Below are 26,867 nucleotides of genomic sequence, written 5' to 3'. Positions count from 1 at the left end.
TACCAGCTCTATATCTATTCATGCTACACTGAGAGCTGCGGTCATTCAGTGTTCCCCCTTACCTCCCATGTCACACACACTGCGTAGCCATGAGGCCACGACCCCTGCAGTGGTTGTCCTGTGCAGTCCTCTGCTGCATCTTTTAAATATGCTGGGACGGAGGGAGCTAGCAGAATTTGGGTGTGTAGTTACTCTTTAAACTATTTTGTCTTGTTAGTCTTCTCCAGGCACATGCTGTTTCAGTAGCACTTCTCGAGCTAATTGTTCTGTCTCGTGAGGGTTTCGAGACAGACTTTTGACCTAAAAAATGGAGTAAAAAGCCCCTTTAAGCATGGAGTTGTGTGTTTAATGCACTTGATAATTTCCCCTCCAACTTCTCACCTGAATGGCCCAAAAAGCTAGAAAAAATATAAGCTATGTTCCAAAAATATCTTTAGTCAACAAACAAGCTGTAACAAACTGCTGCTGTGCTTTCAGTTCACCATATAAATGTATACTTTTATATACTTTCAGCAAACATAAGACTGACTTTATCAGATAAGACTGGTCACATTCTATTTTTCTTATTGTCAATGAACTGATCTACTAACAAGTACTGTGTGTGTGTGTATCTTCTTCTTCTGTGCCATAGAGCTGCATTATTGTCCACAAACTATTAAAAACACATCAATGAGTCACACTGTTGCACTGGGTGACATGTTCCTTCATTTACCATGAACACACACTGTAGTTTATTTTCACTCAATCCCACACACACCGTCCTGCTGCCAGAAATACTCACTAGAGCACCAAATATGCATTAATCCACCGCTGAACACAGTCCTCATTAAATGTAGTATTTTCTACCATTTGACTAACATTTTTTATAACTACAGTTAGCAGCTGTTTTAGGAAATTACCAAGCCTTTTTCAAAAATGTTTGTGAGCTGTTTTTTTTTTTTTTTTTTTTTTTTTTTTTTTAAATTGATGCCATCAGTAGAAACCAATGTGCCTGGAACTGCCACAGACAGTATTGAGAGATGGACTGAGACACTGGAATTTACACAATGACAATAAGAAAATATAGCATAACCTCAGCCTTATTCTTTAAAAGTCATGAACTGATAGCCAGACAGGTGTGAAAGCACATCAAAATCTTCTGTCCGTTTTCAATCTGACCCCATAAGAGACATGCATCATCATCATCATCATCATCAAGGCTATTTTATTGACACAATGACGGAAGTCACTGCTGCGACCAAAACTGGACCAAAATCTAATCTGAAAAGGAAACATATTTACAACAATGAATGTGCTTTCTATTAACAGAAGCCATCCTTATACCTGATATTTCATTTCTGCCTCTGCTGACAGATTCACTGTTGATTTGATGCAGTGAAAGACACTTAATAGCATCTGCAGAGCTGATTATAACCTGTTGTATCCTGGGGATAGTGGGATGGAGATTAATAAGAAAGAAAAATAATTGATTTGGAAAAATGCACAATCCACAATTAAAAAAAAAAAAGTAACATTGATACCTTTTTGTCAGGTATAAAAATCTTCAACACCTGTGGAGGCTAAAAGCTGGTACTTCCCTTTAACCACATCCCTTTGAACACTGTTGGCTTGAGAGAAACCAGTCGAGTCTTGAGCGCTCCGCACTCATGTCAGTTTTCCAGAACCACAGTGCGGAGCTGATCCTCGTCACTCATGCTGATTGTTGCGATGGCGCCGTCGTTGAACTCGAATGAGGTCCCGCCGTCGACCACCATGCAGGCATCCCAGCACCGCGAGCGAACGCAAACCCTTGAAGGAGCAGAGGCAACACACAACTCAGAAAGGTACGTCTTTACAGCTTGTATTTAGCTTACGTCCTGAGCAGGAGGAGCAGTCACTGACTTGCTGGCGAAGCCTCTCTGCCGGCCGCTGGAGAACACTCTGTTGACAATGGGCTCCCTGACACTGAAGAACAAGCGTCTGTCCTCAGGACTGAACACCAGGGACTCGTTGTATTCATCAGTAACTGAGGACACACACATACACACCGATAAAACACCATCCTCGCATAAAATGAAGCGCCCAATAATGTACAAGTCAACAGTAATTAGTATAATCAACTCACCTTTTTCAATAAATTCACGATTAAGTGGGATATCAAGGCCTGTTTGAGACTTTCCTGAAATAAAAAGACGTGTTTTGTTGTTGTGAGACAAATCAGGGGGCATTTCTGGAGATAAACATGCTTTACTTTATGCTTCATTTCTGGTTTCACAGAGATTTTAGCATCAAAACCTGCGTACATACGTACCAATTTTTAGAACCTCCTCCACAGCTTGTTCAGTGAGTTTGTTGATATTATATGACCTGTGGACACAGAGAGAGAACATCAGTGAGCTCATCAATACAGGCTTTAACACATGGGATGTCATGTTAGAAAATATGGCTGCAGAGTCAGCGCTTCATTCCAATTAGGATGTCGAGGCTCAGTTTAAAGGACAGGTTCACAATTTTTCACATCTGTCTGAAAACAACAGTCAGGTGCCCATATTTACACTGAAAAAGGTTTTACTTGCTGTAATCATTCCTCCTTTTTAAACTGGCTATTAAAAGTGTGTTTTCAGTTTAAGTGATGGCGGCCAAAATCCACAGTGTGTCCACACATTTTGTGCAAAAATGCATTTAAAAGTTTATCTGAAGCTTATATGAGGCATCAGCAGTCTGAGTTAGTCATATCAAGTGGATATCTGTCACATTTACAGTCTTTTTAGCATCAAATTCCCTTTTTGTGTTGGAATCACTGTTTGTCTGTCTGTCTGTATGTGTGTCCTTCGCATATCTCAAAAACCATTCATCCAGTCTACTTCATACCTGGCAGATGTATTGCTGGGGACTCAAGGAAGTGCAGTATCGAGTGTGAAGTTGTTTGGATGAGCGGTTCTCAAGAAATATATAAAAATGCCTTATAAACAACATTGTTTCTGCTTCTTATTCTGCCCATGGAGTCAACAAGTGGAAATACGGACAGCGCCACTCTGCCATTGCAACCCACATTGTGGTCAGAGGTGGGATTACATCTGTAGTATTAATAACTTGAAGAAACTTAACCATAACATTGAAAGATATCTACTTGATTTTACTCATTTTGACGGCTGAAGCTTCATATTAACTTCAGATAAAGACCATGGTCTTGTGGCAATCTCTTTGATAGATCTCTGGTGTGCAAAGCTGAAATCTAGGCTACATATGGGCTAGAGGAAAGCTCAGGGAGTGTCTATGAAACAGAAAATATTTAAATGTAATGAGAAAACTGCCATGACATTTACTGAGAATATTCATGCTCCTGTGGTAAACCCTTTTTATGACCCTAAAGAATTTCCTCTACCACCACTCTCAGGACAAACTTTACATGTTCAGCTCCACTACTAAGGCTGAGAATAATAAACTGGTATGTTGCTCAGGTGTGTGCAGCAGGTGCAGTGTCAGCCTATACAGCCTGTTGGCATGATCTACAGAGTCACAATGGCCACATTTACAAGAAATACACCAGGTTGAAATAAACCAGAATTATCCTTTAAGTCCTTTTTTTTAGTCTTCTGTACCAACTTAAACCTTAAGTTTCTTGAATATGCAGTAGCTGAGGAATGGATGAGGCACTAGTTAAACATTTGATGTGAAGCTGAAACTTGAGTATACTCATCTGTACCAGGCTTTGGATCCTGTTCCTGTGCAAATGCTGAGTCCGGAACTCTTCTGCTTTTCCCAAGGGCCGTCATCCACTGAGATCTCATAGTAGGAAGCCCTATGGAGCAAGAGTTTAACATGGGGTTTGAAGGATTTTAACTTCACCCTGTGGTGGACAGAGATTCCCCTGATGAGTGCTGGAAACACGAGCAGGGTGGTGGTGAAGGGTGCTTGGGATTAATGGGGGGTTACAGCATGCACACAGACACAAGTGCACCATGATTCCATGGAGTTACGAACGTCAGTTTGGATGACAGAGGTACCTGGAGGACAGAGATTCTCCGATGAAAATTTCATTCAGGCTTCTGATGGGGAGGAGACTAGGCTTGGAGAAGCTCTCGTGTAGTGTTCCTGTCCCTGAGAAATGTCACTGAATTAGTACAAGAACTGCTAGAGAACAAAAACAGCAAAAAAAGCAGATACAGATACATAAAAAAAACAAACTCCTGATTAGATCCCAATCTCAGCCCGATATAATCAATCTAATCCTAATCCACAAATGTAAATTGTGTTAAAGCAACAGTCAGCGGCACAGGAGAGCAGACAGGAGGACACAGACAGACAGACAGAAGGACTGGGACAGGTACACATCACAGGTGGTGGAGTCGTACTCCGGTGGCTGTCCATGGTGGTGATGCGGTGGGCTTGGTTGTGCTGCTCCAGGCTCAGCTGTTGTTCGTGTAGGTCCACTGGGGTGGGATTGATTCCGGTGCCCTCTAGATGCAGTCGGATCCTCTGACGCCATAGCCACCTGAACACAGCAGAGAGGTGACGTCTCAAAGCAACACGAGGCTTCAACTCAGCCACTGCTCATCTGTTAAATAGTTTACAGTTCAGTTCTGAAGCCTGTAGTGAATACAGTGAGACCAGCATGACAAGTTAATTGTTAATTTAATCTTATAGGTCCAGTATAAGATAAATAAGGAGGTGTTTGAACTGTAAATCATGCAAAGATATTCCAGTAGAGCCCCAGGTTTAAAATATAGAGCTGGAAACGTGCAGAATAAGTCCCCTTTTAGTAGTTTGTCATCATGTGATGTACCTGTTTAATGAGAGGTCTTTTACATGTTATGATTTTTATTGTGATATTTCAGTACAGCAGCTTTCAGTAGTAGTTAAACAGCTGCATCGGGGTCTTTCTGCAGCTCTCTGTCCAGTATCATCATCTGTTGCAGCTGACAGTGCACCTAAGGGAATGAATGGAAGTCCAATATTGACTCTCTATTAGCTCATTTTTTTTGTTATCCACCAACTCCTGATGGGAATATCTGGCTCTTTAGCTGAAGACAAAATGACTCAAAAATGTATCTGGGGGCGGGTGCAGATGAGAACAAGCTAGTACACAAAAAAGATGTTTTGTCGATCATGTGGGTGCTCTTTTGTTCTATTCAATATGATACAGGACAAAACTAAGCTAAATGGAGATAAAGTGGGAAAATCACGGAGCGTCCAGTGTGGAGTATGTGCAGGAGAAACAGAGCAACTGTTCGATGTGGTAAATAAATATTATTCAATCATAATCCATAGTTTTCTGTACAAGTAATGATTGTGACAATTATCTGTGATTTTGATTTTAGGTGATATGGCAGCCAGTGAAGGTGCAGCTGGACAGCTAAACAATGTGCTGAAACACTTAATAGACCCAATAAGCATCAATTTTTGATTTAGTGATTCAAAGCTTAAATGACATTAAGATATCTAGGTTAAAACTGGGTTCGATTTGCTTGAAAATTAAGCTAGGTTGCATAGAGCGTTTCAAGTCCTAGGACCTGCTTGTTGATTGAATTTATCCAGGTTTTACCCTGAACATCTAGGCATCTTTTGACCTGAAATCACCACATAAATTCTTACTGGGCACTAAAATCTGTGAGTTACACTTAGATTACATCACCCTGTGCAGCAGGTTTAGTATAAACCGCTGATGCAATGACCTCTTGTAGCAGTTAGGTGATTTCTACAGGACAGTAAATGAATTTAGGCAATCACACAGAGTCTGAGGACACAGCAGTGTGATTTTAGAGACCATGTGACTTGTTCCAAAACAGGTTTAAAATTGTATTGAATTCTAAACTAGTAGCTAATAGATCTGCAGCCTTAAGATGTTTACCAAATTACAGTTGGCAGTGATAAATTTTGGGTGATTTTTTTTGTTTGATTCTTGACATTAATAGTTTTTTTCTTTTTTGTGGTAGCAGCTTGTAGGGTGTAACTAATCAGCTGGAAACAGATGATGAAAGTGGACAGAGCAACACAGGAAGACAGGGCAGAGAGCTCACCGGGAGGAAGTCAACACCCAGATTATTCACGGGTAAATACGCACCTGAACTCACCACGACAGAGTTTCTCCAGGGCCTCTGGGAAGGCACGAGTGTACCGCACAGGCAGACACAGATGACCTTCTGACCTTTAGAGATGAAAGAGGGAAATGCAATGAACTCAGCATGAATATAAGATGACTGTTAAATAATAACAATGTGGTTTGATGACATGACAACAGAAACACCATTCAAAATGACTCTGGCCAAAATCCTAAGAAGCTTTCCCCAAAAAAAGCTATAGTATATCACGTGATCCATTTGTTCTTTATCCATTTAACAGTCCAAGCCCTTCCCGAACAGTGTTGCCCAGTGTTTTACCTCTCAGGGTCTGTGTTTACTCCAACAACTGGTTTGTCCTTGCTTAAAACCTTACTGGCAACAAGTAGCATTGTCCCGTCACCTAACAAAACAAACTGCAGTTAGAGAACTTGTATTGTGTAGTTGCATCCGTTGTCTGAAGCCTTTGTTCATGTGACTTTTTGCCCCCCCTGGGCTGAATAAGTTAAAGTCCTGCTCATTCTGTACGTCATGCCTGGACACAAAAAGTTGATGTCCAAGGAAGATTCTATTATTCAGTGTGCATTGACTCAAACAAATGGCAGAGATAATAACATAAAAGACTATATTTTCAGTTTGGAACAGACGAATAGCATGATAATTCAATGTTACAGGCAGAGATGGTTAAAGTACAAAAAACTACAAAACCCAAACAACCAAATAATCTGAAATTCCTACCTCCAGCAGAGATAATGGCATCTGCCCATCGCACCACTTCTTTATCATATTCTCCTCTCTTCACCACTCGCACCTCAATGCCTTCTTTCCTGCAAGCACATAATTACACAAGTCTGTTTGAACAAATAGTGTCCCAGCTGCAAGAAAAGAAAACCTCCCCTATCTGCCTCTTAAGAATGTGGCTGTGATAATCTCCCTGTGACAGGCCACATCTTACCGCAGACTCTTCACAATATGTTCCACATTGCTGGTGTGGATGTTGTGTCTTTCCAGCAGGCCGCTGTAACTGGAGCCCTTCATACGAAGCTGCAAAACACAGAAACAGCAAATAAATAAATAGATAATAAAAATCAGGTGACAGGTCAAATGTAACCTGTCTCGCCTGGGGGTTGTTGGTAAGCATGCCTGAAAGTGAAATGCAGTCTTACCAGCTGTTTCAAGTCCTCCTCAGACAGCCCTGCGTAGCGATACCGCTGCTGTTCAAACTCATATCTTGTAGTCTTTGTGACCACTGCCACTTTCTCAGGTTTGAATCCAGATTTGGGCTGTGATGAAGTGTTACATATCGAAGTGTGGAGGGGGCGAAGCGAGGTTCCGTACATCAGGGTGACAGCTCGATTCCCGAGGCACACCAGGTTCACCACAGCGCGGCGAGTCATTCTTCTAACTGAACACACAACCATAAACTCAACTAACAGTCCAGCTGGAAACGTTGAATGAGGGTCCTGTTCGGTGCTGCTGTTAGGCAGCAGACATTCCGGATCCTGTCAGTCTTCTGGTCGGGTGTAGATACCGTCCATTCATGGAGACACACACCCAGCTGTCACGGAAGGTCAGCAGGTCCGCCGACCTCTTCCTATAACTTCTGTGACCTGATTACAACTTAGTATTATAAGTTTCCAAGTCGAATGTTTCCGTTGGCAAATAACAAAACAGCAAGAGCTATTTAAACTTATCCTACTAACTAACAAGTATTTAGTGAGGTTAATAGCTAGCGTTACAAAGCTAAAAGTAGCTAGCAGCTTGCTCAAAAGTCGTAAGCGAGCGGTCCTACATGTGACACATCCTCCTGGGTTTGTTGTTTCCGCAAACCGCACTGAACCTGTGTCCGACTCCTCACGTCAAAGGGCTTTAAAACACAGAGTAACACACATGGGCAGGTGAAGAATAAACGACAACACAAGTGAAGACTGGCTGCACTGCACGTATCGTCCATGCAACGCAGCCTTGTTGTACGTACGCTACGTAAACTGTGATTGGCTACGTCAAACGCGGCTGTAGGACGGAGCGGTGACGTTTTGTTTTGGCTGATCTGCTCCGCAGCGCATGGTGCGTTCAGAGCATCGGTGTATTATAAGATCATCTATTATAAGGTATTAATATACATGGTTCAGAGTCACGCGAAAGACTGGAGAGATCTTGTTTTTTTTATTCCATCAAAAAAAATCTGTTCATCTCAGATATGGGTGGTAAATAAGACCCAAACACGACTGTTAGGATTACTGTGATCACCAATAATAAAGTCTTTAAATTGTTATTTTCATTTTTAAACAATATTTTCTGGAAACAGTTAACTGTTCGGTTTTATTTTCTGTAAGTTTAATTTACCAAAATGAATGTCCAAATAACCCCTAGTTGCAAAATGCAGAGGCCATGACCTCATTGTCCTCAATGTAAGCTATGGCCATGAGCCCAAACACAGTATCACTGTTCAAATGTCTTTCAGGTAGATCAGCACTTACCAATCATTTTGTTATTACATTTAAAGAGATGTGTTTAATTTGCAATACTGTACAGGACGTGTTTTTGTCACACACTACATGTATTTGCAAGTGCAGATGAAAACCTGAAAGAACAAGTCCCACCTGTTCTATACAGCGGACATACTGTAGATGTTACAAGAAATATTGGACCATGACCTTCCACTAAAGCAGTGGTTAGAGGGGACACAACCACTTTTGTTAAATTATAGGCCTGGTAAAACTAACCTATGTCATGTACTGAGTATCACATGTACATGGGATAAATTGTTTTAATACTATTATTTAATCAGAACATTAATAAATCAGGATACAGCAGATGTCAAAAGATCTACACAAGATAGGTTGTGTGGGTCCTATGAAGAGTATCAAATCTATTTGTCCTTGGCCGTTGAACAGAGAGGAAACTGCATTTATGTCAGCTGATTTCTCTTGGGTGTAAGATTTTGCCTATAGCATTTAAGTGTGATAAAATTAAATCAGGCCATGAGCCCATCTGAATCTGTTTTGGATCATTGTTATGAAAGTGGTTGGCAATGAGTTCAAACACTGTGGTTTCATAGTTTTTTTCAATAAAGTAATGTTTTATGAGTAAGACCTGACAGCAACAGCTCACGTCACAGTATGAAGATCTGAATCTGAATAACCTCAGAAAATGTTGCGAGGTAATCTTTGTACACAGTTGCCTGGACTCAGGCTGGGTTAACTGTGTACACAGTCACTAACTGGTGCAATGACAGCACATAGTCCCACATGTAGTGTGAGTCATTGGTCCAGGAGCAGATGTTTTCATAGTGAAACACAGAGAAACTGCCCTGGGGCCCCAGACCCCTAGCAACCCCAAAAGCCAGAGGTTCACTGCTTGTCATTTGTTTTTTTAGATATTTGATTAATTACAAATTTATTAGGGGTTTGCACCACTAAAACGCAGTATCAGCTAAGAGAGGTCCTGCATTGTAACCCTGTATTTAGAAGGGCTCCATTTCAAAATCACATTTTTGTCCCCAAGGCCCCCTAACTGGATATTTCAGCAATGCTATTGGTTTTTGCAAAGGATAAAGATGCATTAAAAATAATGAACGAAAACTATTAAAAATCAATTTGAATAGAAAAATGAAATGTTATTAAATAAAATAGTGAACCTCAAAAGCCCGGGTTTACCACCTGTCAATTAGTTGTGGTAATTTGAATTTTTGTACATTGGATACAATATTTTGCACCACTAAAATAACTGGTTAATCTGGCTTTAAGACTATCACATGAATTGGGTCACTGTCTGTATCCTGGAAGGTCATGTAAGTAATACTAGGTTGTGGTCTTTTAAAATCAATGATCATGTCTTTAATCTCTTGATTTTTTCAGAGATAAAACTCATTAACAGTTACACCAAGACACAAAATCATCGCAGACTGGTCCATGTTTAGACCAATCATTATCATTTAAAGGAATAGTTTGACATTTAGAGAAATATGCTTATTCACTGTCTTGCCGAGAGTTAGAGGAGAAGATTGATACCAGTCTCATGTACACTAAAATGAAGCTATCTCCAGCATTCAGTTAGCTTAGCGTAGCTTAGCTTAGCTTAGCTTAGCATAAAGTCTGAAAGCAGGAGGAAACAGCTAGCCTGGCTCTGTCCAAAGGTAACAAAGTTTGTCTATCAGGACCTCTGAAGCTCACCAGTCAACATGTTATATCTCATTTGTTTAACCCCCAGTGGCTTCATGTTCATTAAATGCTACAATAAAACCTAAACAGTAGTAGAGCTAAAATGTGTAGTTTGCCCTGAAGGTAGCACTTGAGGAAACATCATTAAATAGAAAAGGGTCCTTGCCTCTTCCTTGATAATGTAGCACAGAGAAAGGTCAGAGGGTCAGAAAAACACAAATCAACATTAAGATTCACCCAAATCCATGGATATCCACAGCAAATGTCAGGGAAATTCACGGACATTTCTTTTCATACCTTGTCATGGAGTGGAGAATTCATCAAGGGTATAATTTTTAGGAAAATTGAGGAAATTGTCCTCTAGTCACACAAATCCAACCAGCTGTTTTTGGCAATCTTACCATATGTCATGCTGTCATACTCTGGATTAAAGAGCTGAACCAATCCATAAGACCCAGTGCTGGGGGTCAGACCTATAAAACAAATTATGTATCTAAAAGCAACATTGATGGTCAGCAACATAAAGCAGAGCTACATTTCAGGCACCAGCTGGATCAGGAAAACTGAGAAAACTGCCAGAGTTTATAGTTTTGGTAATGGCTGACAAAACTTGACTGTAGCTGTATAATTCACTATTTGCAGATGTGACCACATGTTCTAAATCTGTAAACCTGAAACACAGCTAGTGTGACAGGAATGTCTGCATGTATGTGGATGTAAACCACAAAAATCTGCCACAAGCTGAGATACAGACACAACTCACATTTTCAGGAATGTGTTAAAATGCTGGATTTTTTTCTCTCTCATCTTTTTATTGATGTTCTGATCTTTAACAATCATAATGTGCTGTCCAAACTAAAGTACAAACAGAAACATGATTTCCACCTCTACAACTTTTACAAAACTCACATTTGTATTTTTAATTTTGTTTGATTTGTTTTTAATCTTAATCTATTAATCTTTTTGTAGCCTTTTTTCACAGCAAATATTTAGTTTACTTGTTATAGGAAATAGGAAAAGCAAAAGCACAGGTGTTACTAATAACGTTAACAATTGCTCTGTTCTTTTCAAGAGTGACAGTGAACCAACGTTTACAACACCAGGACCCTGAAAGTGAAGCAGCTAAATGGAATTCAGCCATCATTCATTTTATTATTTACACCTGTGATTTTCCTGCTGCCACATGTCAAAATGCCCTCTGTTAAAAAAAGCCTGTCATTGAACAGTCAGCACCTAGACTTTGAGGCGTGGAGTTTGAAACACCGCCATGCTACTGATTGCTACAAGATATGGACACTGACTTACAGTGTCTACAGATCAAACTGTTAACTATTTGTACAGGGTTTCAAACAGCGTAGACTGTCTGGAAGAATCAACCTTTGAAACACCACTGACATGTTATCCCCTTATAAAGTTGTTATGGAGAACTTGTTAGCAAACTGTGGTATATTTGCACATCTGGCAGACACGGAACAATATTAGCATTGATTTGTTGTTGTGTTTCTGGTGGGTGATTGAATGTAAGATCAATATCCACTCCATCTGGCTCTTTGGCTGCCAAATGTTGCTAAATGATTTAGCTAAAGCTTTACGTTCACCAGCTAGACACCAACTTGGTCTGTCTGTGGGTAAGTGCTCAGCAGTAGGTGTACAGTGGGTATTTCAGATCTTTTTCACTGAAAACAGGAATGTTGTTGATGAGAGCCTTGAGACTGAACCAAAACATTAACATTGTGGGCTGTAAAATCCAAAACAATGAGCTAAAAGAGGCTAACAAGCTAAGGGGTAAGACGTGGCTGTGTGTTTGTCACTATGAGCAACACTCTTCATAGCCATTTGATTAGTGCAGCATTAAGTACAATTTTGAATGCAGGATGTGCACCTCTAAAGTTGTATTTTTACATGTTATTTCTACTTTTATTGAAGAGATTATTAACATTCAATCTCAATGAAACATATTTCTGCCTTGGGTCAGTGGACGCAAAGTATATTTGGGGTTTAGATCATAAATTCTTCAGATTTATGATGGCTCACAGACAGCTCACTTCAATAGGAGTCAATTGGAGTCCTGAGGAGTCCAAAACATCAATAAGCGATACTCAAACCCACTGGATTTACTGACACAAGAACACATTTCTAGTGTTACATCATCTGATTTGGATCACTAACAAACATCTACAGAAATATTTCATTCATTAGTATGACCGTGACCGTGACCGGGGAATAGTGTTTGTAAAAGGCTACGTGACCTGATTTAAGGGGTAATTATATTCAACTTCACCAGGGAATATTTTTCCATACAGTGAGGTCACTTATTACAGTACAAGCTCTACTTTTTTCTGCTAATTGTGGTGTGACATTTACTCTGCGGAATTACCTCGAATTATAACACATCCCGAGTGAGATGATGTGTATCATTTAACCCTGCTTTTTGTTTCCTATGCCAGAAACAATTCTATGTGTCTACAACTTTACCCTAACTTCATCAAAGCAAGCAAATAGTGTTTAAAAACACAAAGGAAAGGGAGAGAAAATGACAAGAAAGGAGGATGAGATGAGAGGAGAGGAAGATATCTAACTTTAGATAATGGATCATTCCTCAACTGTATAATTCTGTCATGATTTTGATAACAACTCTCAACAAAGTTTTTCATACATCTGGGCTTTACCTGAAACTGTGTCACAGGGCTAACAGTGTTATTATGGGAGGACCATTTTCTAATTTGTCCTCCTAGTCTCCCTCCCTTCCTTGTTCTGTCTCTCCTTTGATGTCTCCCCTCCCTCCTTTACCAATTACAGCAGGTGTAGGAGAGTACTGTCTCCCTACATACTCCCAGTGCTTCACTTCAGAGCTCTTCCAGTCTCTCCGGCAAAACTCCTGCACTTCTTACCCTGCTGCACACCCTGCTGCCTCACACGCCTGCCAGGTCGACCCTCAACACTGAAGAGCAAACACCGGTCCAAAGAGGTATGTGACAAAGAACCTCTCTTTTTGCTTTGTACTATGATATATGGGACTACTTGTTGACTGAACTGGGTGTACACATTTTTCTGTAGCAAAGAACTTGAATAATCTAATTTGGATTAGTTCACCCAAATTAAAAAGCCAGCAAACAAACAAAAAAACCAACAACATACAGATAGTTTGGTTTCATTTATTCATGTTTCAGATATCTGCCTCTGAAACATCTGCCTTTATGATACACAATGGAGTTGAATGTTTGTTGTACTTGAAAAGTGGAACAATGGTGAGCTCGAAGGCAAATATCTCAAAACCTGGACAATAACAGCAACATTATTATCATAGAAATAAGTCAGAAAATATGTGTGTGTCATTTGAGTGAATGCCAATGAAAATAGGAATTTTGCAATATAGAGCTGCAATTAATTTATAACGTCATCTTCATAATGTCCATTTAATGCCACCCATAATGTCCTTGAGATTAAATCTTTATTTTTATAATTTATGGCATCATATATGATTCAGATTTATTGAAAAAGGCTGTTGCACATGAATGTGAAATGTGCATATTAAAGGCTGGGTTATGATTTTTTCAAGTTATCTTTATACAATAATCACATGTCCATAAGTATGTTGAGAGAATTATTGAGTGCTGTGATCATTCCTCTTGTCCATACTGGCTGTCAAGAGCTTCCTCCCTACTGGATTCTGATGAAATAGATGGGGGACAAAGTCTGAGACAGACAAATTAAGTGGGTATCTTCAAAAGTTCCAGTTTATTTACTACGAAATTCACTTTTCAGGGTTGTAAACAGGACTGCGTGTACATGTAAGTGTGAGCTGCTCTATCAGTGTATTTATGTATTTATATTTCTTCAATAGCATCCCAGAAGAGCCAGGTGCAGACCATTTTCTACTTCTGTTCTTATTACGCACAGTGTCAAATATGAGAGGTCTGGATGATGATAAAAGCAACATCCTGAGTATATGGGGTTTGAACTTAGTCTGAGGCTGAAGAATCACACACTCATACATAGATAGAATGACAGACAGTTCCGGACTAGTGCCCCCTTTCTGCTGTCAGATCTGCTGGCCATCAGATTATTTCATTCCCTCCAAAATGTGTCATTTCAGGAGGTTTTGCAGCTCATAAAAACATGAATACCAAACTACGAAAACCCAGCTTTGCATTTTGGTCACAATGACTCTTCTAGGCTTTTCTCCATGTTGTTTTGGTGGTTCTGTCCAGTTCTTTTGCTTCAACAAAAACCATCCGTCAAAATAGTTGAGCAACAGAACGCAGCCCATTCATTCATGAATGACGCCACTTTGTCGACACTGTGGTTGTGCCAAGGCAGAAGGCTAAGACAAAAAACATAGACTCATCCAACAAAAAAGTTGAACCTGGCTCAACTTGTTGTACTACTGCCTAGTCACATCATCTGGGAAGGCTCTGTTTTGGCTCAAATACATAGGTGAATCAAATACATGCATGCATAAATTCCTTTTTAACGTGAGCACTGTATTTCTACTGTTTACCAACTGATCATTGTGATGAAAGCTAAAATGACTGATGCCATGATAACTTTCCATGACAGTGATATAATTCCACATATTATAAACCGCTGTGCGATCATGGCATCTGATAACTCATGCGTCTGTTACTGTACTGAACTTCCTGTATAGTGTCAACAGTACCTGAAACAGCACAACCCCATCAACACAGCCCCTTGATTTTTTTTACACAGGGCTTTTTTTGGTCTGAACACTGCCTAAAGTCAGGCCATTTAGTCTCAACACACCTTGGGTAGTAAAGTAGTTCCAGCAACAAACCATGACTACCATGAAGTATCTCTACACCGGCTCAGCAAAGAAACATTGTCTGAGGAAACACACAAAGAGGGAAGACAAAGTAATACTGGGAAGGAATCACTTCACTGCCAGTATGGACAGGGAGAATTATTAGAGCAACCAATAACTCCGGTAGGCAGATTTATAAAAGCTCTAAACCTATTCTTGAAAAAACAAACACCCTGGTTAAGTACTACAGCCACCTGAGCTGGACCTGAGCCTGCTGGTAAGTATTCACACCTTCCATTTACAGTAATGGAAATATTTTGGTTTACTACAGCAGGATGCAGCGTTTCAGGGAAGGCATTCACATACGCACCATGAAGGCGAAGAGGAAAGTGGAGGAGATCTCAAAAGAGGACATCCAGGCTTTCCTCAAGAAGAATGCCTTTGTGCTCTTCACGGTTGGGGCAGTTGTTGTAGGTGTGTATGTATGCCTCTACGAGCTAAATGGAAATGTCTTAAACTCCATTCAGTCAGAGTCATGTCAATGCAACAGATATACATACATATAATGCACAGTCCCATGCTGTCCTTCTCTTTGCAGGTATTGTTCTGGGATTTGCGTTGCGTCCCTATAAGATGACCTATCGAGAAGTGAAGTATTTCTCTTTCCCTGGAGAGCTGTTGATGAGAATGCTTCAGATGCTTGTTCTGCCCTTACTGATCTCCAGTCTAATAACAGGTACAAAATATTACACATCATGTCAGAAATATAATTAGGCGGTTAGTGGATGCCAGATTTGATAACGTTCATTTTGTTCCATATTTGTTTTGATCAATCTGAACATGTCACACTCTAAAATGCACAATGTGAAAGTAATCAAATGACATGGAGGCTACTGGCCATTACAGTTTTTACAGTACAAAACCATCACTGTAAAATAATCATGCAAGTTCATTCTTGACGCTGGAAATAGTAGTTTGACAGAACAATCATCAAATGACTATTTCCAAGGTAAAGAATGAACTTTCAACTTTTCAGCCAACACATCTTAAATCACAACAGCTACTAAGCTAGCAAGGCAACAGACTCCATCCACTGATGAAGACAGCATACTACAGTTCAAAAACTCAGTCAAAGGCTAGCAAATGGACTTGGGGATTGTTCTGTTAAATCAATGTTGTAAGCAAGTCAACTAAAGATTGTTTCATAGATTGTTGGATAGTTTTTAGAAGACTGAAGAGGTAAAAAACTACCCAGTATTTCACCATTTAAAAAAACAAGATTAGAGAAAAGACAGAAAACAAGACGGGTTTACAGCAAATTAATTTTTGCCTCAGTGACTGAGTGCTTCAACCAAAATGCACCTTGGGACGTTTTTATGTCTTATTCATTTATTGAGACCATGTACAGTATTAAACATAAATGTTACCATTTGATGTACTGTACTAGAGTTAGCTTATAGCTAATTTTCATCTGTAGTCCCTTCAGCAGGTTAAATTAATAAATATACAAAAATATAATAAAAATACAAAAAAATAAATAACAATTAAAATATGTAACAGCACAATAACAAACAATACAAAGTAAAAAACACACAGGACACATAATACAAAATAGCACATCACATACACCCACAATGTCAACTAGAAATGACTAATGTATGCTTGTCAAATTAAAAGCAAGATTATTTGCCTTCATCAGAAGATCATGAGATGAAATGCAGAGTCAGTGATTACAAAGCTGAGTAGCTTTTAGCAGACTTTTTAATTTGGTTTTAAACGTACTGATGGAACTGATGGAACTCAGGAGGTCTTATGGCTGTTTTTCCAGCCTGCCCCCAACATGTAATGCAGCAAAACATATGGGAAAGAATCATAGCATGCGTAAATATCTTGGCTGCCTCCAAAAAGAGACAGTTTCTAATATGTCTAAAATTTGCTAAGTTGTACTTTATGGTATTAACCATTTTTTAAAAATGTTTCTAAAAGTTCAAATTTGGATCCAATGTCACACCAAGATATTTAAAATCAGTGACTATGTCAATCCTTTCACCTTTGATGAGAATATCAGTGTTAGGAGGTTGTACCATGGTTTTAGAGAAAAACTTTTGACTTGTTTACATTTAGACTCAGTCATGATTGATCTAGTCAATGTGTCATCCTTTCCCATGCAATTGTTAGCTTAGCAGCTGTTAACTCAGCTGTTTTTGCATGTGTGTACACAACAGTGTCATCTGCATGCATTTGCAGTTCTGCATCATGACACTGTTGAGGGAGATCATTGATATATAGGCTAAATAATAGGGGACCTAACACTGACCCTTGTGGAACACCCATTGTGCACTTCATGTTACTAGACAGTGTGTCACAAATTTTAACACACTGTATCCTATTAGATGAATATAAGGACATCCATGCCAGTGATCCAGATGAGAAGTTTAAATTTAGAGAGTTTCAATATTAAAACATCATGATTGACTGTGTCGAATGTTTTACATAGTTCTAAAAATACAGCACCAACTACTCCTCCTTTATCAGGTCTTTATTTAATTTGCTCTATGAGTGCAAGGTAGCAGTTTCAGTGGAATGATTTGCTCTGAAGCTCTAAAGTTGCATACAATGAAGACCAAAATGGCTTGTATTAAGAAATGCTGTCAGTTGTTCACTGACAACTTTCTCAGCAACCTTTGAGAGTACTGGCAGTATACTTATTGGTCTGTAGTTACTGGCTTCAGGGTGGTCTCCAGATTTCAAAATAGGCGTGACAATGGCACATTTCCAGTCATTAGGAAACGAGCTGTGTTTAAAAGACAAGTAAACGTAGTAAACTTATCTCTTTATGTGGTTTTTTTGTTTGTTTGTCTGTGTTTTGACTATGACTCAAATAACCAGATATTTTCAGTCATCAGTACTGATGATTCAACTAGAAGGGTTTTATGGCCAACCAAGCCTCAGAGATACTGCAGCTGCCAGTCACCCCTCATGGTCTATACAGAAAATAAGCGTGCCTTTTACTTTTGCTTTTGAAGTCATGTACACAAAAAAATGTGTCTTTCAGACTTTCTATACCTCTATGCAAGAGTTTTGATTGGTTCACATTTATCCCTCGTCTGACAATCAGTTAGAGCCATAAACAGGAACAGATGATCAAATGAGGAGACACTTAAGTAGCATTTGTAACTCACAGATTCACGATGGGAATCCAACCAGCAAGGGCACTGCCTCTATAATATCTGTGTCATATGCCAGAGAGGATCTGATGTGTGTTACCCAGACCAACCTCAAGAGACCTTCTACGAGGTCAAAAAGGAACTTGGTCATTTTTTAACACAGTCTCTGCAATCAGGTGGAAAATTCTGCTTGTGCAGCATCTAGCGCTTCCTGCATGCTCTTTCCTCTCCCTTCACAATGCAATATTGTGCAGTGCTACAATAGAGGTCAATGCAACAATGCTTTTCCTCTGTTGATTTAGCATGGAGTTGCTCTTTCAAACATTTTCTTGTTATTTGGTTTAAAGATGTTATAAACCTATTAACTGTAAAATATGTTTTTGCTTCAACCAAAATGTTAAATGTAAATACTTGTGTTGTTTAAAAGAGAATTATTGGCTCTTGGGGGTGGCTGTTAGAAAGTAAAGACAATGAACTCAGTCGGATAATGTAAGACGATTAACTTAACTTGTATAACTCTGGTGTATATGCATCACCATGGGTCTGCAGGTAAAGCAGATATTAGATGACTATGACCTTACCACTGACTCACACAAAAATATAACATCATCAGCTGGTTGAAAACTAACTTGAGCAGAGTTTGAAAGATCAGTTTATATGGAAGTGGCATTGCCAGCTCCAAAGGATGTCATTGTGTGATAGTTGCACTGGGTTCAAACAGGAATTTAAATCGGAAAAGTCCCAACTGTGTGAAAACCAAAATTACAGACAGACTATTTGTAACCTTTGAGTTAGTCACACCAGAATCCCAAAGGTCACTGCGCCTGGATAGAAATCAGAGAGTCTGCAACCTTTGTAATGACAACTGTCTAGGAGACAAGTATCACATGTAAACATTATGAGTAATAGGGACAAGTACCTATTACTACTACCTACTGATCAATAGATAAAATTGACATACTGGTCAGGGAAAACTTCACCATATGTCTTGTCCATGTCTTGATACTCAAATACATCTATGCAAAGTGTATTTCCTCCCTTTCTGTCCATTAGGAATGGCAGCTTTGGACAGCAAAGCCTCAGGAAAGATGGGCATGAGAGCTGTGATTTACTACATGACCACAACCTTTATCGCAGTCTTCATCGGTATCATAATCGTCCTCATCATTCACCCGGGAAAAGGATCTAAAGATGAGTTTGGAAAGCAGCAGACGATAGAGCAAGTCAGTCCTGCCGATGCCTTCTTAGATCTGATCAGGTAGCCTGCATATAAGTCAGAGAGCAAGATATTAGTGGGACTGTGGAACAATGATATTCACAAAGTTTAACATTTACTACCTAACATCACTAACAGCACTGTGTGATTTCTCATTTCAGAAATATGTTTCCACCAAATTTGGTCCAAGCCTGCACACAGCAGGTGAGTTTTTAAATTAATATTTACTACATTTGCAGTACTTTGTGTCCATTATTTCTTAAAACAGGGAATCTTTTAGCTAGCAGCATACTGACAATTTTGCTATTCTTTAGTGTTACGAAAATGACTGGCATTTTGGCTCCTGGGATGTCTATGTTAAGTTCATCATAAGTTCATAAAGTGTGCATTTCCTTTCAGCCTTCCTTTCAGCCTGAACCCAACTTGAACCCAAAGCCAAAATATTAGTTCCAAAACTCTCTGTCTGCCTCCCCCTGACTGTCTTTCTCTCCTCCTTTCTCAGACACAAATGTAGAGCCTTGACCAGTCTACCCCTCTACAGTTTGTATGACACAGATTTCCTGACAAACTGGAGACTGTAAAAATCTCCGTTACCCATTCAGGTCTATATAATTTCAATAACGACACACAACCAAAACAGTTAGCCATAGTCACAACCTGCTGGCTTGACTTCACTCCTTGTGCACATTTGTGTATGTGTGTAGAACAGGGGTGGGCAAGGGACAAAAAGATTCAGGTGGTCAAGATAAAGTGTGGCACAGCAGGGAAAACTAAACTTAAAGCTTCACTAATTGATTTTTTGCCACTGTTGGGCAGTGGAACAAGCTAAAAACAGAAATGTTTAAAATAAACAAAAACATTTACATTTTAGCTCATTTTCCAATACCTCTAATGGATAGCCAAATTCAATAACGTCATGGGTCACAAACCCTGGCAACAACAAGCATGTCCAGATGTGTTCATCACTTTGTAAGTGTCCTTTGGAAACACCTCTGTTGTGTTGTCTGTAATGTGTTGTCTGTATATGCAGTGTGTTTCTGTAATGTTTTGGATTGTCTGAATTTTGCAGTGCATTTTCTAAATGCTGTACATGTGTATTGTCAAATTGATGAAGAAGTTTTGTTCTGAAGATGTTCTAACATCTCTGGTGTCTCATTTTCACCATAACAATGGTTCTAGCTTGATGAGCTAGCCTATATTGACTAGCACAGTTTAGCTATTAGTTCAAATCAAATCAAATCAAATCAACATACTACCACAGTTTTCCACATTCAACTTGGACTTCTGAATTTATTTTCCATAATTGACAAGGTGTAGACTCTATTACACAAATAAGATTGTAGTAATTGGTTCATAATGTGTTGTGAATCGAAATAAGTTTCATAATAAACAATAAATACATGGACCAAATTAGTATGCGATGTAATCATTAATGCCTATTTTCAGCATGAGCCCAACCTCAGTAAAAATTAGCACATGAATATCCACAGCAAGTTTCAACTTATTCCAACCATACATTTTCAATCTCTAATGAACACGGAGGAAGTTAACATGAGAGTGGTGCTAGAGGAAATTGTGCCTTCAGAAACATCAGGAGTCATCCTCTGAGGACCATGAATAACTGAAGCAAACTTTATGAAAATCCAGTGATTCCTTTTCATTGACCAAAGTGTAGGTCAACAGGCAATTTGACCTGATGGAGCCACAAGACAAAAGGTCAGGGGGCCAATGAAACTATCAGGAAACTTTTGCCCCAGTCCCCATTTGTAAGGTTGAGCAAGGAGGATATTTATGAAACACTAATGTAACACAAAGTATTCTATTCTGTTAATGAAGGTTGAGATAAGTATTCTGTTTCAGCTCTATCAAACTCCACTGGTGTAACCCTGATCCTCAAATTCCTTCATTCTTCAGTTCAAAACCAAATATGGAAAGCGAGCAGTCCATGTGACCGTGACAGTGAATGACACCCTCTTCAACTCGACCAATGGCACCCAGGAATTCATGGAGATCACCCGGGAGGAGGTGATACCAGTGCCAGGTCAGGTGAATGGGGTCAACGCCCTCGGGCTGGTGGTCTTCTCTATGTTCTTCGGTCTAATTATTGGCAACATGAAGGAGCAGGGCCAGCTCCTGAGGGATTTCTTCGACAGCCTCAATGAAGCAATCATGCGCCTGGTTGCCATCATCATGTGGTAAAACTTTATTTTTCAGTGGGAGGCGTTTCCTGTTGAACATGTTACCATCACACTTATGTTAACTTGTTCCTGTCCTCCTCCCAGGTATGCTCCCATTGGTATCCTGTTCCTAATTGCGGGAAAGATTGTGGAGATGGATGATCTGACACAGATGGGTGGCCAGCTGGGCATGTATACCATCACAGTTATCGTTGGCTTGTTGATCCATGGCGTTGTTATTCTCCCCACCCTGTATTTTGTTATCACTCGGCAGAACCCCTTTATCTTCATTGGTGGGCTTCTGCAAGCCCTGGTAACAGCCCTGGGGACCTCCTCCAGGTGAGCCCTGTGTGCTACTATCAAAGATTCACAAATGAATTGCAGATACTCCCTGAAACAAACAGTCAAGCTAGCATTTTAGGAACTACTCTTGTTTGTTCGGAATGGCTAAACTGTAAACACTTTTGTCTTTAGATGTGGTCAGACTGAAATTTGTACAAACTAGTTTGTTTCAAGCATACCCTGTCCTTATAGGTACCCTGTGAAGTTTTGGACCACTAGTAACTTTGTGAAGCAATGTTTTAAGAAGGGTTTTTGTTTGTAGGAAGCATACACATGCAAGTGAGCACACGCAATTCACATCATGCTGTCAGTTCGATGCTGTTTTGCTGATCAACAGTTAGTGGTGGTAATGTACCAAGAAATGCAGCACTAATAAAAGCCATGAAGAAAAAGACTGCTAGCAAGTAAATATGGATGTGCACAACGCACAATTTAAAATATTCAAAAAAATTGATTTTATAAGGAGGGAAATACATTTAACACAAAAGACCTCAAGGACAAAATCTTACCCTTAACCCTAACCCTTTCTTCTCAAAATGTAGGACTGTTTCTTCAGATTTTTTTTTTACTTGCTTCCGTTCATCTCCCAGCTCAGCCACCCTACCTGTCACTTTTAAATGTCTGGAGGAGAACAACAGAATTGATAAGCGAGTCACTCGTTTTGTGCTGCCTGTGGGTGCCACCATCAACATGGACGGAACAGCTCTGTATGAAGCGCTGGCAGCCATCTTCATTGCCCAGGTCAATAACATGGAGATGAACTTTGGTCAGATTATCACCATCAGGTAGGACTCAACAAACGAGGAGGATAACAGTCAAGGCTTATGCTGTTATCAATGAGAAGCCATTGTTTCATTTGTCTCCATGTTTCCTCTCAATCAAGTATTACAGCAACTGCAGCTAGTATTGGAGCTGCTGGCATCCCTCAGGCAGGCCTGGTTACCATGGTGATTGTACTGACCTCTGTTGGACTTCCTACTGATGACATCACTCTCATCATTGCAGTTGATTGGTTCCTGTGAGTAGCTTCTTGTATCATGAACCATTGAAGAATATTCCAGTATAACATCCATTCAAACACAAGTGCGTGACATGTTCTGTAAAGTGCTCTGACTGTACCTCACATCCCTACATCAATCATCTCTGTCGTTTTAAAGGTCAAAAGCAGCTCTGTATCTACTACCACCTAGTGACATACTTCTCTCTCCCTGGGGTCTTGTTCTACATCTTCCCTTTTGTATTGAATATTTTCTGCAATGAGTTTTAACATAGAAACATAATTAGGTTTCCCAAATTAATCATTTCAATTAGAATACCCTTCCCAGAAATTACTCAGCTAACTGGGGTAATAAGAAAAAAACCCTTCTCTCCTTTAACTAGGATGGACCAAATATGAATGTCTGTCAAAGCCTCCCTTTGTGAAGACAGGCGCTTCTTATACTGAATAGAATAAAGTATAGCATCTAATGAATAGAAGCTATATGGTCTATAGCTGAGGTATGTTTCAGAAAGCAACATTACCAGTTAAACCAAGTTTACAACAGGAAATCAGGCTTATTTTTAGGATATTCGGCTTTATAAAGTCTGGACACAGCCCTCATTGCAAAAAGTCATGCCTTAACACAATTAACTATTAAAGGTCTATTTCTTGGCCAGGAGCAGTGACTGGAGTCCTGGAGGTCACTTGTTGTTTTTACATTTTGGTTTTTGTTAAGATTAAATAACTATATATACATATATAAAACAAGTTGATTAGCAAGCTTTAGAGGTGCTGGCAGGTGTTCTTTTTTTACCTTTTAACAGAATCTGGCTATCTGTTTCCTCTTGCCTCCAATCTTTATGCTAAGCCAAGCTAATTGGCTGCTTGTGGTAGCATCATATTTAGTGCATAGGCATGAGAGTGGTGTTGATCTTTTAATCTAACTCTCTGCAAGAAAGCAAATATGAATATATCCCAAAATGTTGAACTATTGCCAGATATTTCCCTCAGGAGTTGGTGGAGAACAACACAGAGCTAAAAGAGAGTGAACATTGAACTTACATTCACCAGGTGGACAGAAACACAACTCCAAATGAATGATAATGTTGTTCCATAACTGCTGGATGTGGAAATAAGCAATGTTTGCTAACAAGTTCGACATATTAACTTAAAATGTGATGATATGTTGATGTTGTGTTCACAGTTCGTTTCTGCTGTCCCCAAGTTTACTAAAAAACTGGTTGCAGTTATTATAGTTGTGTAAATCATAGTTTCACACTTTCTAATCCTAATTTTAACTTTGTAATGCTGTCCATAAATATAGATGGAGTTACAGTACTTGTGTGTTTTGCCTTCTTAAATTGTAATCTCTGTCTTTCGGTACAGGGACCGTCTGCGCACCACGACCAACGTTTTGGGGGATTCGATCGGAGCAGGCATCGTGGACTTCCTGTCTCGACACGAGCTCCGCAGCAAAGACGTGGAGATGGGAAACTCTGTGCTGGAGGAGAAGGAGAGGAAGAAACCTTATAAGCTCATCTCACAGGATAGTGATTTTGAAAATGACAAACGTGCTCACAGTGAATCTAACATGTAGTTTCATCTTCAGCACCAGCTACATCTGCTAACACACACAAACACTCACAGCTGGCACTGTTCTGGGGAATTCTTTATGTGAGATGTTGTTGTCAATTATCATTGTCAGTATTTCATACACGTGGAATTTGTTGATATTCTTTATCGTCATGTCCCAGAAGTGATGAGTTTCTTACATTCCTCTTCCATACAAAATGACAAAGATCACATGCTTTTAATATACGCATCTGTCACTTGTTTCAAATAGGACTGGTAGTTTTTGTTTTGTATTTTTACTACTTTAATGAATATTCTGACATGTAACTTCATATTACCCTCATGTAAGAATGAGGTAGTTTTCGATGCGTGCTGACTGGAGGATTTAAAAACTGAAGTGAGTGATTTGAGCAGTCATGTAGGCGTGATGAGGAAACTGACTGCTGTTGAAGATATCAACAGGACATGATTAACTCTACTTAAATTGAAATTTTAATTGCAGAGTTATATTTCTATATAATCCCCAACAATAGTTGGTTAATATTATGTGTTGGTATTACAGGCATATTAGACATTTTAGGATTTTTATGTTTCAGTTGAACAGACGTCACATCTCACACATCTAGCACTGCAAATGCATGTGTGCACAACCACATTTTAACTGTGTGTGACTGCTGAATTTTTTACCAATATTGCTCATTTAGATATGAGACACGTGAATATTGTATGATGAATACACATTAAAGTCTCCGATTTCATTATGACGATGTGAAACAGATATTCAAGCCTGGACTGAAATTCAATCACTTTTTGTGAAAACGGTTATATTAGTTTTTGTTTATTATAACTTCAGTGAAATAAACAGAAAAAAGCCTCTCCTGCCTGTCTCCTTGTTTTAGATGTCAGGGGTCATTACAGTGGGTTAAATACATCCACTGTATTTCCTCAATTTTGCTCATACAGCTTTTGTCTTTGGCTTTCTGTGTCTTTATATACAGTATGAGAGTGAAATGGTTGAGTGTGGCTTGGTGTATCAGATTAAATGCCCCTAGAGAAAGGTGTTCATAGTACACACACTGAGACAGCTTCTGTTCTCTCAGCAGATCATCACTCTGTGTGGTTAGCGTAAAGCATAAAGACACAGCCTGCAGCCCAGACTGTGAAACATTTGCAGAGAAAAGTGAATGAATGAACTCTGTCCTCCCTTCCTTCAACAGCTACTGTCAGTTCACCTTTAAGCAAGGCTGAACCATGAGGCTGCATATATTCATCTATTATCTTGTACAAATGGAGATATTCAAGGGCAGCAGCACTTTGGGCTATACCTAGCTGTGGGATGTGCATGAATTTATCCATGAATGGCACCATTTTGTATTTGTGCCATGTCCTCCTTACCAGCAAAGCCCTCAAGTGCTGAGAGAGACCGACAGAGACCCACCAAACTGCCAACCAGGACAGCTCGTCCTGAAGCTGTAAGCTGCTTCAAAGGATAAGTCTGGCAATATTTTTCATATTTTTCTTATTTTAAACAAAAACCAAAACCGACAAAGTATTGATCTTACTAACCAGGAATAGGTACAAATAATAAATAAATAAATTACTAATCAGACATGTACCTGATCAACCATTTTTTCCCCTGTTTGATCTTTTTCCCCTCAGTATCTATAGACTGTGACGACCGAGATGACATTCTAAAAATACCTTATTGGCCCGAATATAACCCTTTTTCTCGGGGTTGTATTATATTCAAGGGCTAGACAATTACATATTTTTCACAATGTCAGATATTCTTTCATTTTAACTGGACAGAGTGTCTCTTATAGAAAGTGTTGCATTATGGGTTGTTTGTAGCCTTATTGTTTCTAGGCTAGCAAGTTTCTTCAAGTCAGTTCATAATATGTCTTTTAGAGTTAATCAGTTTTAAAAGTGTTCAGGAAGTCCAGTTCAACTTATAGGAGTTTCTGATGCTCCTGCTGTTAATACTCACTAGAACAACAAATGTGCATTAATCGGTTACTGGAAACTGTCCCCAACAAATTCACCATTTCCTCCTGTTTGAGTCGCATTTGCTAAAAACTACAGTGACCAGCTGTTTTAGAAAATTACTGAATCTTTTCTAAAAAAAAAGAAACTATATACTGAACTGCTTCTAAAGATTTATGTCTTCAGCAGGAACAAATGGATTATGGGCCTGAGTGCCACAGACAGAGTGGAAAAGACAGTATTAGTTTTGGTCTTTTTATATCATATGTGGACGGTAATAGAAAAATAGAATATCACCAGTCTTAACTTTTAAACACTGTTCAGATCCATCATACACAGTACACAGAGAAGCTGAACTCATGTGTGATCTATAAAGGCTGTATTCTTTTCAGTGTCCCTCCATCAACTGTTTCTCATCTGTGGCTGTGCATTCATATTTACATTTTTCAGTAACTGCAGTAAACATGT

General features: G+C 39.4%; 2 protein-coding genes across 6 annotated transcripts; one reads left to right on the top strand and one right to left on the bottom strand.

The window, feature by feature from the left end:
• Nucleotides 1-961: 961 nt before the first annotated feature.
• Nucleotides 962-7,998, bottom strand: nadk2 (NAD kinase 2, mitochondrial). 2 transcript variants are annotated; one of them, XM_042395112.1, is made up of 12 exons: nucleotides 7,205-7,998; nucleotides 6,994-7,082; nucleotides 6,777-6,865; nucleotides 6,360-6,441; nucleotides 6,044-6,127; nucleotides 4,335-4,474; nucleotides 3,987-4,080; nucleotides 3,686-3,829; nucleotides 2,291-2,346; nucleotides 2,105-2,158; nucleotides 1,882-2,005; nucleotides 962-1,788 (listed from the first exon to the last, which is right to left on the bottom strand). In XM_042395112.1, exons 1-12 carry the CDS (start codon nucleotides 7,457-7,459, stop codon nucleotides 1,650-1,652), a joined length of 1,350 nt encoding a protein of 449 aa, XP_042251046.1. In that variant the 5' UTR covers nucleotides 7,460-7,998; the 3' UTR covers nucleotides 962-1,649. The 2 variants fall into 2 exon arrangements, with proteins under 2 accessions (XP_042251046.1, XP_042251047.1); XM_042395113.1 differs by having other exon boundaries at nucleotides 3,686-3,781; nucleotides 7,205-7,996.
• Nucleotides 1,757-25,282, top strand: LOC121885548 (excitatory amino acid transporter 1-like). 4 transcript variants are annotated; one of them, XM_042395108.1, is made up of 12 exons: nucleotides 1,757-1,823; nucleotides 5,916-6,031; nucleotides 13,001-13,169; nucleotides 15,295-15,437; nucleotides 15,562-15,699; nucleotides 19,184-19,388; nucleotides 19,508-19,550; nucleotides 21,261-21,541; nucleotides 21,629-21,862; nucleotides 22,456-22,650; nucleotides 22,749-22,883; nucleotides 24,231-25,282. In XM_042395108.1, exons 4-12 carry the CDS (start codon nucleotides 15,299-15,301, stop codon nucleotides 24,439-24,441), a joined length of 1,581 nt encoding a protein of 526 aa, XP_042251042.1. In that variant the 5' UTR covers nucleotides 1,757-1,823; nucleotides 5,916-6,031; nucleotides 13,001-13,169; nucleotides 15,295-15,298; the 3' UTR covers nucleotides 24,442-25,282. The 4 variants fall into 4 exon arrangements, with proteins under 4 accessions (XP_042251042.1, XP_042251043.1, XP_042251041.1 ...); XM_042395109.1 differs by lacking the exons at nucleotides 1,757-1,823; nucleotides 5,916-6,031 and adding an exon at nucleotides 8,908-9,831; XM_042395107.1 differs by lacking the exons at nucleotides 1,757-1,823; nucleotides 5,916-6,031 and adding an exon at nucleotides 8,908-11,829.
• Nucleotides 25,283-26,867: the final 1,585 nt, after the last annotated feature.

The sequence above is a fragment of the Thunnus maccoyii genome, chromosome 19 (genome assembly GCF_910596095.1).
Source record: "Thunnus maccoyii chromosome 19, fThuMac1.1, whole genome shotgun sequence".
Classification (NCBI taxonomy): Eukaryota; Metazoa; Chordata; class Actinopteri; order Scombriformes; family Scombridae; genus Thunnus; species Thunnus maccoyii.
Note: the sequence above shows the minus strand (reverse complement) of the source record. Positions and strands in the feature narration are given on the sequence as shown.

What these genes read in the sequence shown, in the direction of transcription:
- LOC121885548 (XM_042395108.1), top strand. Translation starts at nt 15,299, where the DNA reads ATGCAGCGTTTCAGGGAAGGCATTCACATACGCACCATGAAGGCGAAG. An exon ending in TCCAAGCCTGCACACAGCAG is followed by an intron (nt 19,551 to 21,260) that starts GTGAGTTTTTAA and finishes TTCATTCTTCAG; the next exon opens with TTCAAAACCAAATATGGAAA. An exon ending in GCCCTGGGGACCTCCTCCAG is followed by an intron (nt 21,863 to 22,455) that starts GTGAGCCCTGTG and finishes TTCATCTCCCAG; the next exon opens with CTCAGCCACCCTACCTGTCA.
- nadk2 (XM_042395112.1), bottom strand. Translation starts at nt 7,459, where the DNA reads ATGGTTGTGTGTTCAGTTAGAAGAATGACTCGCCGCGCTGTGGTGAAC. An exon ending in TGCCATTATCTCTGCTGGAG is followed by an intron (nt 6,442 to 6,776) that starts GTAGGAATTTCA and finishes TTGTTTTGTTAG; the next exon opens with GTGACGGGACAATGCTACTT. An exon ending in CTCTGTCGTGGTGAGTTCAG is followed by an intron (nt 4,475 to 6,043) that starts GTGCGTATTTAC and finishes TGCTGTGTTCAG; the next exon opens with GTGGCTATGGCGTCAGAGGA.